The sequence below is a fragment of the Bufo gargarizans genome, chromosome 6 (genome assembly GCF_014858855.1).
Source record: "Bufo gargarizans isolate SCDJY-AF-19 chromosome 6, ASM1485885v1, whole genome shotgun sequence".
Taxonomy (NCBI): Eukaryota; Metazoa; Chordata; class Amphibia; order Anura; family Bufonidae; genus Bufo; species Bufo gargarizans.
In genome coordinates this window covers 104571216-104587055 of record NC_058085.1, presented here as the reverse complement: position 1 = coordinate 104587055, position 15840 = coordinate 104571216, and the positions used below count along the sequence as shown (strand labels likewise).

General features: G+C 45.5%; 1 protein-coding gene across 1 annotated transcript in view; it reads right to left on the bottom strand.

Annotated features, from left to right (window-relative positions):
* Window positions 1-2024: 2024 nt before the first annotated feature.
* Window positions 2025-15840, bottom strand: part of RND2 (Rho family GTPase 2) — a 97153-nt gene continuing 83337 nt past the window's right edge. Inside the window, exons 4-5 of the mRNA XM_044297026.1 lie at window positions 9131-9265; window positions 2025-2770 (exon numbers count right to left, since the gene is read on the bottom strand). Of these exons, the coding sequence (XP_044152961.1) occupies window positions 2522-2770; window positions 9131-9265 (384 nt within the window). The 3' untranslated portion in view covers window positions 2025-2521. The remainder of the gene's footprint in view (window positions 2771-9130; window positions 9266-15840) is intronic.

Below are 15840 nucleotides of genomic sequence, written 5' to 3'. Positions count from 1 at the left end.
ACTATAAAGTAACATAATCTGGTCATTGGTATAAAATTGCCGGCAGCCGGAAGATCTTTCAGCCTATAACAGTGATGTCCAATCCCGTGGTATCCTGGTGGGCCAGTCTGGCCTTGCCTTGATATACAATGGGGGAAATTTATTAAAACGAGCTATTACCGAATAATTGCATTAGAAATGTGTCCCATGGTTTTGTCAACTACACGTTTAGTGCTCATGCACACAACCGTATGTATTTTGCGTTCCGCAAAAAATACGGAACGGACACGGAAAGAAAATATGTTCGTGTGCATGAGCCCTTACAGTCATGTCATGTATACAAAATTTGGGCTAGGGCTCCACTGCCTTAGGGCTCATGCACACAAACGTAATTTTTGTTCACATCCAATCTGCATTTTTTGCGGGTCAGATGCGGACCCATTCACTTCAATGGGACCGTAAATGATGTGGACATCACACCGTGTGCTGTCCGCATTCGTATGTCCATTCCATGGCATGTGCAAAAATATAAAACGTGTCCTATTCTTGCTCGCATTACGGACAATGACAGGACCGTTCCCTTTTGGAGTCATCCCACGATTCAAGGTAAACTCACAGCATTATTACAACTTCCTAATGGAAGGTTGCAAGCGATCTGCATCCTCCTTTGTGCATGCTCCGCCTTCACAGATACGCATAGCTCACTCCCCTCGGTTATCTGCGTATGCGTTCTGCTACTGTTCAGCACTTGAAGATGTAGCTCAGGATAGCCCAGTAATGCAGTCACATTTATTAAGAGACTGTTCGCCTTTCTGCGTTTTGTACGGACCCCACAGTGTGGCCGGACTTGCAGTGGTACTCATAATTACCTGATCCTCAACACTGGGTTCCAGCTCCATCGCTGCTCTGTCAGGTCTGCAGATCTCCCTGTGTCAACATTCAGATTGACACTGGGTCAGATGACTGCTACAGCCAATGACTGGCTGCAGCGGTGACATGCCACCCATGCGACAAGTGACCTAGTGACAAGATGCATGGGGGAGATGTCATCACTGTGGCCAGTCATTGGCTGTAGAAGTCACGTGATCAGGGTCAAACCTGATGTTGACGCAAGGAGACCTGAGACCTACAGAGCTGGCAGGGGCAGCGATGGAGCCAGATCCCAGTAATGGGGGTCAGATAAGTATGATTCTCATAGTGGATCCGGACATGCTGTGGGGAATGTGGAAAATGTGCAGAAAGGTGAACAACCCCTTTAAGCGTTTTAGACACTTTTAGTGATTCGTATGACAAGGGCGTGGCTTATCAGAAACGGGAGTAAGTGCACTGGGAGGGGGCATGGTTTAGATGTGGATTTTTTCCTGCAGCAAAGCATGGTGACCATTGACATCCATTATTGATTTGTTTGCCTAAAGTAGGCTACTTTCACACTAGCGTTTTAGTTTTCAGGTATTGAGATCCGTCATAGGGGCTCAATACCGGAAAAAACCCTTCCGTTTTCTCCCCATTCATTATCAATGGGGCCAAAACTGAACAGAACGGAATGCTCCAAAATGCATTCTGTTCCATTTAGTTGCGTTCCCATACCGGAGAGCAAATGGTAACATGTTGTAATTTGCTTTCCTGTCCTGGGATGCGGAGCAAGATGGATCTGGCATGACCCCCAATGCAAGTCAATGGGGACGAAACCGTTTTCTCTGACACAATCTAACACAATAGAAAACTGATCCGTCCCCCATTGACTTTCAGTTGAGTTCATGACGGATCCGTCTTGGCTATGTTACAGATAACACATCCAGATCTGTTCATAACGGATGCAGACGGTTGTATTATCCGTAACGTAAGCGTTTTTGCTGAACCCTGCAGGACCCAGTAAAAACGCCAGTGTGAAAGTAGCCGTAAAAGGATGCACACACCTATTTGCAAGACACACCCAAGGGTCTTTATAGCGAAAAATCTGTGAATACAAGCAGATCGTGTAGGTGAATCTCAGCTGGATATCCTTCTTGGATGTGAAACTGTCATAGCACAAAAGAAAATGCAACTTTTTAACAATAAATCGATTTTTATTATACTTTTGGATTACAACAATGCTTCAATTCTCAAACCAACACAACCTTCCACACCTCTCCAGAACACAATGTGCGTCATCTGTGTGTGTATATATACATATAAACATACATACATATATACACACATTACATAGGCTTTACACAGGCGCCTCCTCTATGCTCTGTACAATGGGCGTGAACTGTGTGCGCATATAAATACATTGATGGAGACAGAATCAGCAGGACAAAAGCAAACTCTTAATGCTTGTTAATTGGTTTACACCGCCATTGACTTGCGTTTTCGATGAGTTTCATAATTTTTTTTTGTCTAAGGCAATCCAGAAATAACTGTAACAGTCACAGGCCAGCGCCTAACTATGGTTACACAACACTGGCCAAGGCAAAAGCTGCCATTTCTGTGCATTGGATGCCCGTATTACCGCACAGAGTGAAAACTCTACACACTCTATTTACAGCCAGTAGGCACGTTTTCACATGATGGAGCAGCTCTTGGCACGGTCCTTGCGTATTTCTGTCTCGTTTAATAGTTCAGTCCGTCCAGGCAGCTGTGAGACACGTTTCAGTCCCCTCTTGGAGTTGCTGCGCTTGAGGTTCTTGTGAACACGGTTAACAGAAGCCAAGGTGGTGACGTGAAAGACGTCTCTCACGCTGTTCTCCGACACCTTAGAAGAACATTCGACGTAGGCCACAGCTCCAATCTGACGGGCCTGAGTGCTACCCTGGAATAACAGAGAGAAAGATCAGTTTATGAAATCACCCATTCGTTGAGCCGTAATACAGATGCATTTACTTGCAGCACCCCCGGTAAGGGAAAGAATGATCGCTACTGCTACAGCATGAAAGATGTGATCACTTGATGAACAAGTGTTTGCTCATTTATTGGTCAATTATTGAGAACGAGTGTTCGCACAAACTTTCGTCCCTTATAATTGTCATGATCGCTATTAGAGATGAGCGAGCTTTTGGAAAATTCCATTCGGCTGTTTCACCGAATTTTACTAAAAAATTTGCTTTGTGACTAATTACTTTGTTGTACCCCATCATTGTACCCCTCAGATGCCACGTTCATACATGATCGCGGCATCTGAGAATAAAAGCAGTGTAAAATTAACAAAAAAAGAAATAAAATCATACTTCCCGCCTTTGCTTGTGACAGGCCGGCTGCCGTCATCTTGCTTGAAGATCTTGGGTGAAATCTCGAGTGGCCCGAGATGACGTCCCGTCGGCCAGTGTGGTGACGTCACTGGCCTAGCTATAGGGGTTGCAGCGGTCGCGATCGCGACCGGGCCCCTAAGTCGGGGGGACCACGGGGCCCCCTCAAGCCAGGAGTGTCCACAGTGAAGCCGAGCGGCGGTACGATAGGTCGCGGCCTCCCCCCATCATTGGTGGGCAGTGCGCCCTCCCCCCCCACCTTCATTGGTGGCAGCGGCAGTTCCAATCGGAGTCCCAGCAGTGTAATGCTGGTGCTCCGATCGGTTACCATGGCAGCCAGGACGCTACTGAAGTCCATCACTGCTCACCAATGATTTTAATACCGGGGGGAGGGTGCACTGCCCACCAATGATTTTAATACCGGGGAGGGCGCACTGGGGGCTGATGGAGAGGCACTAGGGGCTGATGGAGAGGCACTGGGGGCTGATGGAGAGGCACTGGGGGCTGATGGAGAGGCACTGGGGGCTGGTGAGAGGCACTGGGGGCTGATGGAGAGGCACTGGGGGCTGGTGAGAGGCACTGGGGCTGGTGAGAGGCACTGGGGGCTGATGGAGAGGCACTGGGGGCTGATGGAGAGGCACTGGGGCTGGTGAGAGGCACTGGGGGATGGTGAGAGGCACTGGGGACTGGTGAGAGGCACTGGGGGCTGCTATGAGTCTACTGTGGGCTGCTATGAGGCTACTGGGGTCTGCTATGAGGCATGGGGCTCTTATCTGAGGTCTGATTGGGGGTCATTCATATTGGGGTCTGAGCTGAGGTGTAATCTGAGGTCTTATTGGGGTCTTATTAACATTGGGGATCTTATTGGGGCTGTGAGCTGAGGTCTGATTAACATTGGGGGTCTGATTGGTGGTCTGACCTGAGGTGTAATGGAAAATATATTTTTCCGGAGCAGCTTTGAGAAAAAGGCCTCACAGTCTCCCACACTCCTTCTGCCCGGCCAAGCCACCCAACACCCCTGAGACCAAGCCTGTCAGCACCCCTGAGGCCAAGCCTGTCAGCACCCCTGAGGCCAAGCCTGTCAGCACCCCTGAGGCCAAGCCTGTCAGCACCCCTGAGGCCAAGCCTGTCAGCACCCCTGAGGCCAAGCCTGCCAGCACCCCTGAGGCCAAGCCTGCCAGCACCCCTGAGGCCAAGCCTGCCAGCACCCGAGGCCAAGACTGCCAGCACCCCTGAGTCTTCAGAACTGTAAGTAAATTATACATAAGGGGAGCTTATAATATGAAAGAGATGAATTATGTCAGAGCGGCTCTTCACCTACTTGTGTATCAGCACTAGATATATACCCCTTACTCTCCCTAATACCAAAATTACACAAGATACATATGCCTACCTTCTGTCTAATACACATACACACCACACAATATGTTCTTTCACCTTCTTCTGTTACAGACCCCTGTACAATTTAACAATCTTCTTTAAGGGTCCATTAACACGTCCGCAACGTGTATTGCGGATCCGCGGACCACACACTGCAGCACTTATATTCTATTTTTTTCGGGAACGGAATTGCAGACCCGGAAGTGCGGGTCCGCAATTCCGTGTCCGGGAAGCACATCATGCTGCCCCATAGAAACGAATGGGTCCGCAATTCTGTTCTGCAAAATGCGGAAGGAAATTGCGGACGTGTGAATGGACCCTTATACACAGACATTAGATTCATACATTTCCTACACTAGCACAAATACGTTGCCAGTGACCAACTGTCTGTGCTCAATCCTACGCGTAACCGTCTCAAGTGCATGAGGAGCTGCGTATGTGGCAGCGAGGTCCGAGAGGTATGTGGGGGTAGGAGATCCGGGACGGGGGGGCCCATAAATTTTTTTTGCTATGGGGGCCACTCATTTCTAGCTACGCCCCTGGGTGACGTCATACGATTCAGCCAAGATCTTCAATCAAGATGGAGGCGTCCGGCCTGTCGTGGGCAAATGTAGGAGGTAAGTATGATTTTGCTTGTTTTTTACACTATTTCAAGTTAAATCGATTTGCTACCATGAAGCAGGAGGAAATTCGGGTTCACGGCAAATCGAATTTATCCTGAAATTCGGATTAAATTACACTTCATTGGATTTGATTTGCTCATCTCTAATTGCTATCTTGTATAAAAGAGATCCACAACACAGGGTTTTTATCTTTAGTGTTCTTTGAATCCCTGTGTCATGTACTGTCCGCTAGGCCTGAAACAGTTTATCAGTTTGGCCTGGAGTGTTACTTTAGACATTCTGTTGAACTTGTCATGGTATACTTAAAAAAAAGGCTGAAGCAACTTTAGATTTTTATTTTTACCCATATGGACATCCTTTTAGGTAAACGGGGCATCTTGTAGTCAGACAGACCAGATCATTTGACAGTTTTCCAGCAGCAGAAGATAAGTGTGTTGACCTGGCGTGAGACAGTGACCTCTTTATTTATGGGATTACTATGCTGAAGACAAGGCGAAATAGAGGTCACAGAATAGGAAACTACCTCTCACCATCAACAATCTGCCCCAATAAAGTTCATTTTTATTATTTGTGTTTTAATGTGGTCAAATAGTCAAGCAGGGACCCTTTCTCAATTATAAGAAAATTAAAGAGGTTCTTCAATATTTTCTACTATTTTATGCCAACTATTAAAAGCTAGAGATAATATAATTTTATTCTATACTGTAATGAAATAACATTTTACAGGGAAGAACAGTATGATATATAATTAAGCCATTTTTCACATGAAAATTCGCTTCAAGGGGAATCTCACTTTATATATTATTACAATGAAACATATTGATTTGAGGATATACTGTGTCGGGCATGTAGAGATGAGGACATATTTATCATTTGCACACTGTTGTTTATTCTACAGTTCCCTTTTCATTTAAAGGGGTTGTCCGGGTTCAGAGCTGTCTGGGTATCGCGCAGGGCAAAGGCATTTTTTGGAGATCTGGTGACGTACCGGAGCTCTCTGTGGGGCTTGCCAGGAACCCCGGTGACGTCACCGGCACTGATGGGTGGGATTAAGCGCTGCCCTAGACAGTAAAACGGCTAGGACAGCACTAAATCCCGCCTATCAGAGCCGGTGATGTCACCGAACACACTGCCGGGCGGAAGTTTATGATAAACAAAGAGCCAGCGCCCTGTGCGATTTAGCTTAGGGCAAGGGAGAGCATCGAAGCATGAGATGCTCCGATGCTAGCCTCAGGGGGGCTGCTTGGGTGACAACTAAGGGTATGTCCTGAGTTCAGCTCTGAACCCGAACAACCCCTTTAAGTAGTTGTGGCACCTAGATTTATTCCAGTTCTAATACTCTGGAGTTGTTCCGAGAGCACAGCAACCCATTGAAAAACAGCTGATTGGTAAGGGTGATAGAGTCAGAAACCCATCAATGGGTCATCAGTATTACAGTACTAGTAAATGCCCTTATATTGTGAAGCTATACAGAATATACAGTCACATGGACCCACACTTCTAATACTAATGTCACCTGAAGGGACTATTGGGCCTTCTCAGGCATCAGGGCCCTGAATGTGTCTACTATGGGCCCTATTACAGAACACGATTTTCAGGCCAATAATCGGGTACAAGCTTTTATAGGCATGCTCATTCCCAATAATTGGCCCGTATAATCAAGCAGCCGATGTACGAGCAAATGCTCATTCATCAGCTGATGGGCACCTTTCATCAGAATGAATGATGCACAATTATAGGTGGGAGATGTCCCTGAGCAATAACGGGTGTGCTGCCGATAACAGACAGAGCTGAATAAGGGGGGGAACGACTGTTTGCATTAGCCGGTGCAAACAAGCACCAATGGAGGTGTTATCATCCATTGGCGCTCGCACTGCCCAAACTTTGGGCAGTGTAATAAGACCCTACCTCTGCATCCCATACAGCTGTGCCCCTGGAATAATCTGAGTCAGACTGGTTTCTAGGGAAGCTTTGACTGACACATCTAATTAAGAAGCCGTCGCAACCATACTTTCTCAGAAGGCTTTTCATCTCTACTGTACAGAACAGGAAAACCAGTCACGTTATGCCATTGCCTATATCAACCTACACTATGAATCACATTTCTCTAAAAGTAACAAATATAGAAACATAGAGCCAATTGGACTCCGATCTGAATTTCAGGGAAAATTTGTTTTGCCGCAAAGCTAAATTTGCTTGTGCTTCGTGGTAACTAATCGATTTTCCTTGACTGGCGATAAAACAAAAAAAAAATCATACTTACCTCATCAGTTTGAGCGCGAAGAGCCGGCCGCACCCATCTTGACTGAAGATCCCACGCGAAATCCCGTGCACAGTGACATATAACATCACTACGCCAGTTGACCTGATGAAGTCATCACAGACCACGTGAGATTTTGCGCTAGATCTTCAATGATGATGGCAGCGATTTTCTTTCTTTCCTTTTTTAATTCTACACTGTAACATCAATGTCAGATGCCGCGATCAGCTATGAGCGCGGCATCGGAGGGCTACAATGATGGGGAGTGGCGCAATCTGTCATTGAACCTACTACTTACAAAGAAATGCGCTTTGTGACAATTTAATACTTCGCTCATCACTAATAATAATCTTTATTTTTATAGTACAAACATATTGTGCAGCACATTACAAATCAGAGGGTGCATGGACATAAATGTAGGGGAAGAAATATTTAAAATTATTCAATAAACTTCAAATAGTTGTAAAATGTATCCAGTAAATGCAACAAGTGAACAAATAAAACCACTGCTGCCATGTTCCGACTACAGAGGTCCTGTATCCACTAAGGATTCAGGGTAATTTACTGCCAGTTGAAAGCAGAAATGTGACGGGACGTGGCGCCATTAGTACCGCCATTAGAAGGCGATTTTTATGTAATACAGATTCTTGCGTCATAACGGGACATCTCACTGAAACTATATTTAGTAATGGCCACAGTCCAACTTCTCTTAACATCTAAGACTACTCATGCAACTTCTAAAGTTTTGACACTGCCTGTGAGCCAGATCCTCCGTAAATTCATTTTCCCCTCCGTATACATAAATAACATTTTCTCTTTGTCATTTTTGTTTAGTCTGCTGTGAACTGGCTGAAGAAAACACGGTTTCAGTCCCCAATTTACTTATGGGAATGTAAACATCTTCCCTTCGGGGCTGGAAAGGATGTGGATTAGGACATGGAAGGAATGAAGTGTGGGAACTGTATAAACACAGGCCGAGACATGCCATTTTAGGAACACAGGCAGTTTCTCATCATACACCAGGAGTCCCATCTCAAATCATAGTATTTTTTTTGGCACACATATAATGCACATATTTGTACTTTAATACTGGTCTACTATTATATGGCACCACAAATATACATATCAACAGACTCACATTTATCGATGCATCTATCACTGTATATGCACAGGAGAATCTCAGGTGTCATATTAGCATTGCCCATGTACATGTCGATGATCGGTGGTGCCCCACTGGTTGGTCCTCTACCACCACAGGTTGGTCCTCTACCAAGCCCACGTCTATGCCCTTTCCTAAGGATATGCATTAATGTTTTTTTTCCCAGAAAACCAAAAGGCCAAACCATTTTTATTTATATTTTACTTTTATTCTGAGATATGATGGCTTGCAATTACTGGCCCAGAGGCTGTGAGAGATTCTGATGATAACATTTCTTGTTCTAATTTCATTAAAGGAAGTCTGTTACATCCAAAATTGGTTTCAAAGTAAGGGTACCACCATGTGCAGTAGATGCACGAATCATAACCATATCTGTCTTAAATGTTTTATGCTAAAAAGCTTTTTGGTGCATCGTGGGCCACTCGATTTGGTGCACCATCGCTCCACCAGTAACATAACAGGTGAGCTACTGAGGTTTGTGCATGGTATACATAAATGTCCTTACCTGTTCATGTGTGACTGGGATAAGTCTCTGTTTGGACAGTTCTCGTAAAGTGTTCATATCTGTCCTCATGTCAAGCTTACAGCCTACGAGAATGACCTTGGCACTTGGGCAGAACTCCTGAGTTTCACCTTGCCACTGTGGAGAAAAAAAAAAGATAATTAGCTCACAAAATACTCTGGATACTCAGTAATTCGTGTTATCAGCTGCCGCATCGATGACCTTTCTTCTCCAACTAAACGAGAGACTCTAATATGTTCATAAAAAAAGAAAATTGCAAAAAAAAAAACAACAACCTCAACTCCCAAGAGTTTATTATTGCTATATATTTCTGAACGATGTCTACTTGTTACACAGCATTAAAGGGGTTATCCGAGACAAAAAAATGTCCCCCATATGCCCAGACCCCTCACACTGAATCTACTTACCTGGCTCCCTGCGCCGCTCCTGGTCCCCACACCACTGCTGCTGCTTCTCTCCATGCATGGATGAAAACATCTGACGGGGACAAGTCTCCCTAGTGTCACCCGCGATGCTAGAGGCTCGTCCCCGTCACCGCCTGCCATTGGCTGCTCCCACTGCCGGATGTTTTCATCCGCGCACGGGGAAAAGCAGCAGCAGCGGCGGCGGTGCGGGGACCAGGAGCAGCGCAGGGAGCCAGGTAAGTAGATTCAGTGTGAGGGGCCCGGGCATATGGGGGACATTTTTTAGTCTCCGATAACCCCTTTAATACTACATATGCTGTAGGAACCTTTTAGACATCACATAAAGTGTCTCATGGCTAGTATACAATGGCAATGATCATCCATGAAGATGAAGTAATACAACATTTAGTTAATGATGACTAGTGGTTTAGTGCCCAATATCAAATCTTGTCCCTGATGGGAAATGGTCCTACAAGCTGCCAATGTTTGAACAGTACAATACTCACTAAGGAACATGCATATAATATATTGAACATTGCCTTCTGATCAGTATACAATACAATTTCCTGGTGGCCAAATCTTCAGTACAAGTCCAGTCCCTAATGGCCAGTTTATAGTACTCCATGATGTCAACATAGAGCTCAATACCCAAAGGCTGCATGTAAAGTACAGCACTCAATCATCCCTAGCAGTAATGTGACATCTGAAAAAGTTCTGAAAGGCAGATGCTTCATAATAATTGCCTTATTTGCTTCTATATTCTTCTTGGCCATAAATAGAAGTACTTACTCACCATAATATAATGGACACGAGCGGTATATGTCTAATTAGCAGAAAACTTTTAGGCAACTTTGTCAACACTGAAATAGTTCTAGCTGGGTATATACATTTAGCAATTTTCTAAACATGAGGACCTCCATTTGCCCTACACAGAATTATATTGCGTAAAGTACATAATTAATAAGCAGCAAATGACAAGTGTTGCAGGCTGATCCCAAGCAAGGTCACTTAAGGGTGACATCAAGCGAGGAGCCTCACATCGCTCAGTCTCTACCTCTAACACTGGTGTAGGTCGGTGCTGTATGCTCTCTGAACAGAGGATTAATAAATGATAAGCTCAGCTCTTGAGCCCCTCGAGTTCATTTTCTTGTTTAATGGAACACATTCATTCCCCAAGCTGAATGCTAAGTAGCCAAATTTTTCTTGTAGAGAACAGTTGGCTGCAAATAGACCCCAGTTTCACATAACAAACGAGGCAGCGGATTCAGCAGAAACCTCCCGGCGAGGGCAGGAAGAAGTGTTACGCGCTGACAGCAGGAAGACGCTGCCGTCACCTGCCTTGTAAAGACTGCTAAAAACAAGTTTGTCCAGTATAACAAATGAGATGAACGACTGGCTAAATGAGTACAAGTGTCATTACAATGAAGGAAGCTGGCATCAATGGAATCCACTATTATAAGTAAATCTGCAAAGATATGTCTTACAGCTACACAGGAGACTACAGTTGGATACTGGTCACTTACATATCTGTATCTACTAAGAATGATAATCTCCATAATGACATACATCATCTGCTAATAGAATGGTTAACTAGGGACTACACTGGAAATAATATGTATGGAGAAGAATAGGAAAAGTGGTCAATATAACGTGTTCAGCATAGGCTACTTTCACACTTGCGGTAGCCTTTTCCAGGAGGCTGTTCCGGCGGGGAAATAGCCTGCCGGACCCGGCTACCGCAAGTCCAACGTGCCACCGGCCCCACTCACAATAATGGGGGCGGGCCGGAGGTCCGGCCGCAGCATCGCCAAAAAGCAGAGAGGTGGACGAACTAAAAACGCAGCGCGCTGTAGTTTGCCGTGCTGCCCCAGGACTCCACCCCCATTATAGTGGATGGGGCCAGAGTGGACCTTCAGCAGCACGGTGGACTCGCGATAGCATGGATCCGGCAGGCTGTTTCCCTGCCGGAACAGCCTGCCGGAAAAGGCTACCGTAAGTGTGAAAATAGCCTAAAGGGACTCTGTCACTAACATGACCAGTTTTAACTGAGGGGAGGAGTTAGGCACGAGTAAGGCAGGAGGGTCTGGGCACTTGAGGCTAACACTCTGCTCCTGGGCACTTGAGGCTAACACTCTGCTCCTGGGCACTTGAGGCTAACACTCTGCTCCTGGGCACTCGAGGCTAACACTCTGCTCCTGGGCACTCGAGGCTAACACTCTGCTCCTGGGCACTCGAGGCTAACACTCTGCTCCTGGGCACTCGAGGCTAACACTCTGCTCCTGGGCACTCGAGGCAAACACTCTGCTCCTGGGCACTCGAGGCAAACTCTCTGCTCCTGAGCACTCGAGGCAAACTCTCTGCTCCTGAGCACTCGAGGCAAACTCTCTGCTCCTGAGCACTCGAGGCAAACTCTCTGCTCCTGAGCACTCGAGGCAAACTCTCTGCTCCTGAGCACTCGAGGCAAACTCTCTGCTCCTGAGCACTCGAGGCAAACTCTCTGCTCCTGAGCACTCGAGGCAAACATTCTGCTCCTGGGCACTTGCAATGGATCATAAAAACTACGGTACTTTATCGGCGATTTGGAGGATCTGAAAAACTAAACACAGGTAACATCTGTGTCATGTCTTTGTGTCCCACTGAACTGATGCGAATAGTTTAAAACCAGTCAGGTTGGGTTTTCCTGGCTAACAATATTGATGACCAAGCCTCAGAATAGGTCATCAATATCAGATCAGTGGGAGTCCAGCACCCATCATCCTCACCAATCAGCTGCTACCATCATGGCCACTACACTTCGAATTGAGCTGTGTGTCCAGTTCCATTCTCAGTAGTAGTTCCGATTGCAAGTAACAGCCGATCTGTGGGGGTACAGGGTCTCGAGCCCCCTCTGATCTGATATTGATGACCTATCTTCAGAATAGGTCATTAATATCTTTAGCCTGTAAAACCCTATTGGAGGGCAGCTGCCAGCAGATTTGTACCTATGACACTGGCTGACCTGTTACATGTGCACTTGGCAGCTAAAGACATCTGTGTTGGCCCCATGTTCATATGTGTCCTGCATTGCTGAGAAAAAAGATGTTTTAATATATGCAATTGAGCCTCTAGGTGCAAAGGGGGCGTTACCATTACACCTAGAGGCTTAGCTGCAACTGCTGCGTCCTTTAAATGGCAGTGAAAACATAATCATGCCTGGCCCTCTCAATCAAAGTGCAGAGGGCGTGGCAGTTGCAGAGAGAGCAGAGCCTCTAGGTGTAACGGCCACGCCCCCGTTGATTCTAGAGGCTCATTTGCATATATAAAAAAAATAATTTCTCTGTAATGCGGTCACATATGGACATGGGACCAACACATACGCCTTCAGCTGCCAAGTGCACATGTAACAGGTCAGCCAGTGTCATAGGTACAAATCTGCTGACAGATTACCTTTAAGACTGGGAGACGTAAGAAAATCTCAAGAAGTACAATCTGGAGATATCAAAGTGTTCCATCACAATGATGACCTTTAAAGGGATTGTCTGGTTTAGGATGAAAAATCTATTTATTTTAGGCGATTCTGTAAATAAAAGGACGGGAGTCAAGAACCTCAACTATTGGCAATGATTAGGGTGGGCAGTAGCTACACAGAGTCCATCACTCTGGAGAATCCAGGATATCTTTGCATTCCTTTTATATCTACGAGCAATTATTTTGAAAGTAATGCTTCATTTCCCTGGTGATAGCACCTCAGAGTAATCGAACTCTTGCTCCCAGGTTCCTTCACATTTCACAACTGATTGCTGGGGTCATGTATCAGATTATTGCTCGGAGACCATTCTAAACAAAAGAAACTGTCCAAAGTGGACAACCCCTTTAAAACTGCCAAACAATAGAATTAGTAGTAGATGTGTCCTATGCATAATCTAAAAGAATAGTAAATTCATGCTTTAAACCTGACCTTTTACTGATGTGATACAGCGAAGAACCAGCTTGTGTAGAAGAAGCAAAACTAGAAGCACATGGTACCTTGTACAGAGGGTCAGATTGATAAAAGATTATATAAAAAGTCCACAAACCAATATGGAGCATCAGCCAAAGACTTGAAAGCATTACAGCAGGAAGGCCAGATGTCCATTACATGGTATGCCCCCAAGAGACATCCACTTGGCTACCCTAATGCTGACCAAGACATTATAAGAAAGTCTACATGTTCCTGGATGAAGACCAGATACGGAATCTCCTAACGTTTCCGTTTGAGTAATTACTTGCATGCCCTGCATAACAATTCTAGAGCATCTATTCTTATATCCCTTCATTATTCCTGCTAGAAGTTATGAACAAATGACTAACAGTTTGCAATGAAGGTCCAGATGGGTGTTACCAGTTGAGGATGTGTCCTACACAGTCTGCCACAGTGTCAGACTGCAGGGACACAGCCCTAACTGGTAACACCCATCTGGACCTTCATTGCAACCTGCTAGGGATTCCTAACTTCTAGTAGGTATAATAAAGGATGGGCACATCACAGAGTCATAAAGAATAGATGCTTGAGAATTGTAATACAAGTAGTTACTAAAGCAGACATGTCAGGAGAGGTGACAGCTCCTCTTTAAACCCATTCACAATTTTCAGTAGATCACTATACATGTGATTATATTCCCAGCTCTCCTGAAGATGACCTCTGGAACAGACCACAGCTAGGCCTGGCTCACTTGTGCACCCCACACAATTAACCCTTCAAACGCTACAGACTTGAGTGGCTCTGCGACTCTCTTACGGCTAATCAATCAGGAAGACATCGGCGCGGCGTTCCTGTTCCCTTTCCCTGGGCTGCCGCTGATTATGGTAGCATCAGATAGTGTTTTCTTATCTCGACCGGAGTGATGTGGGAAAACAAAAGAACAAAAATGTGCATCTATTCATCTTGATTCCCTGCAGAGAATACAGCCTCCTCTATTTGATGAGGCATGTCTTGTTTAAATTATAAGTACAAGTTGCTGCAGCGATGAAAGGGATCTGCTAGACGCGGTGGGCCTTCCTGCCATCCTCATGCACACTGCATAATGAAGTTTCGGGAAGAATCTCATTGCCAGCCCCTCGCTGCTTTGTGGAATGAAACACACAAGTGTTGATTGCTCAGCATCATTATGTTCGAGCTGCAATGTTCTCATGGAAATGCTTCCTTCTCGTGAGCAGGCATGTTACCAGCAAGAAAATAAGGCAATGCCGCCACATCCTGCAGAACAATCCTTGTGAATCCAACATACTGAATCGCCCAGCGCAGTGGTGCAGTAATGGGGGGTGTAGGGGGTCGCATGGGAAACTGGGGCCCAAAGCCCCCTGGTAAAACAGTGACGATTTGGGGGTCTCCAAGTACATATTTAACAACTTCAAGCAACGTCAACCTAATATAAGTGCAACACTAATTCTAGTGTACTTTTTCTGCAAGCCCCGAAGTATGGGAGTGGTAGTGGCTGCGTCTACAATAATTATTAACAGTGGCAATCCTCACAACGATGCTCCATCGGGCAAGGGAAGTAAAAGGAGGGCACACTATTTCTTCCCTCAGGGCACAACCTGATGTTAGGGCTCCTGCCTGATGGTAGTTGGGGTGCTCTTGATGTTGTGGGTTTGGTGTAGGTGCAAGGCAATAGGTGTAGGTGCAGTCAGTGTATGGTGCTGGAGTCAGTAACCAGGCCAGTTGTAGAAGAAAGTCTCTCTTTTCTAAAGTACAGAATGGGAGTTGTACTACATCCAACAGTATCAAAGCGCAGTTCCAAACAATTACAAATCTTCCCAGATAGCAATATATTGGATATAGCCCAGGATGGGGATTGTAGTTCTCCTTCCCTCTATCTCTCCACAATCTCTCTATGCAGAATCTAGGGCTGTAATTCCCCGCTGAGGGGTACAGGATTAAGATTCAGGTGGGCCTGACCGTGTCCAAGAGTGAAGAGTGTAATAGCAACGTCCCTTTCACTGCAGTAAAGTCTTAAACAGTGTATACCTTACTGACTCTAGTGCTCTTCCTTACAGGTCCTGGACCTTCTAGTTCCTTCCCTTCTTTTTTGAGGTGCTAGGAAGTAGAGATGCTTCTTTTTTTCTCACTAGATCTCTCGGCTAGTCCTCTTAGGAATGAGCAAATGTAGCTTCTTTTGTGATTTCCTCAGCTAGAAGAACTGACTGAGCTAGTGGCGGAACTAAAAGTTCCTCTCCTAGCTTCCTACAGGGGCATCAACCCCACCTAATCCATACAAAACTATGCTGGGTTGTACAATGCATTAAATAACATTTATAGAACGCTTAACT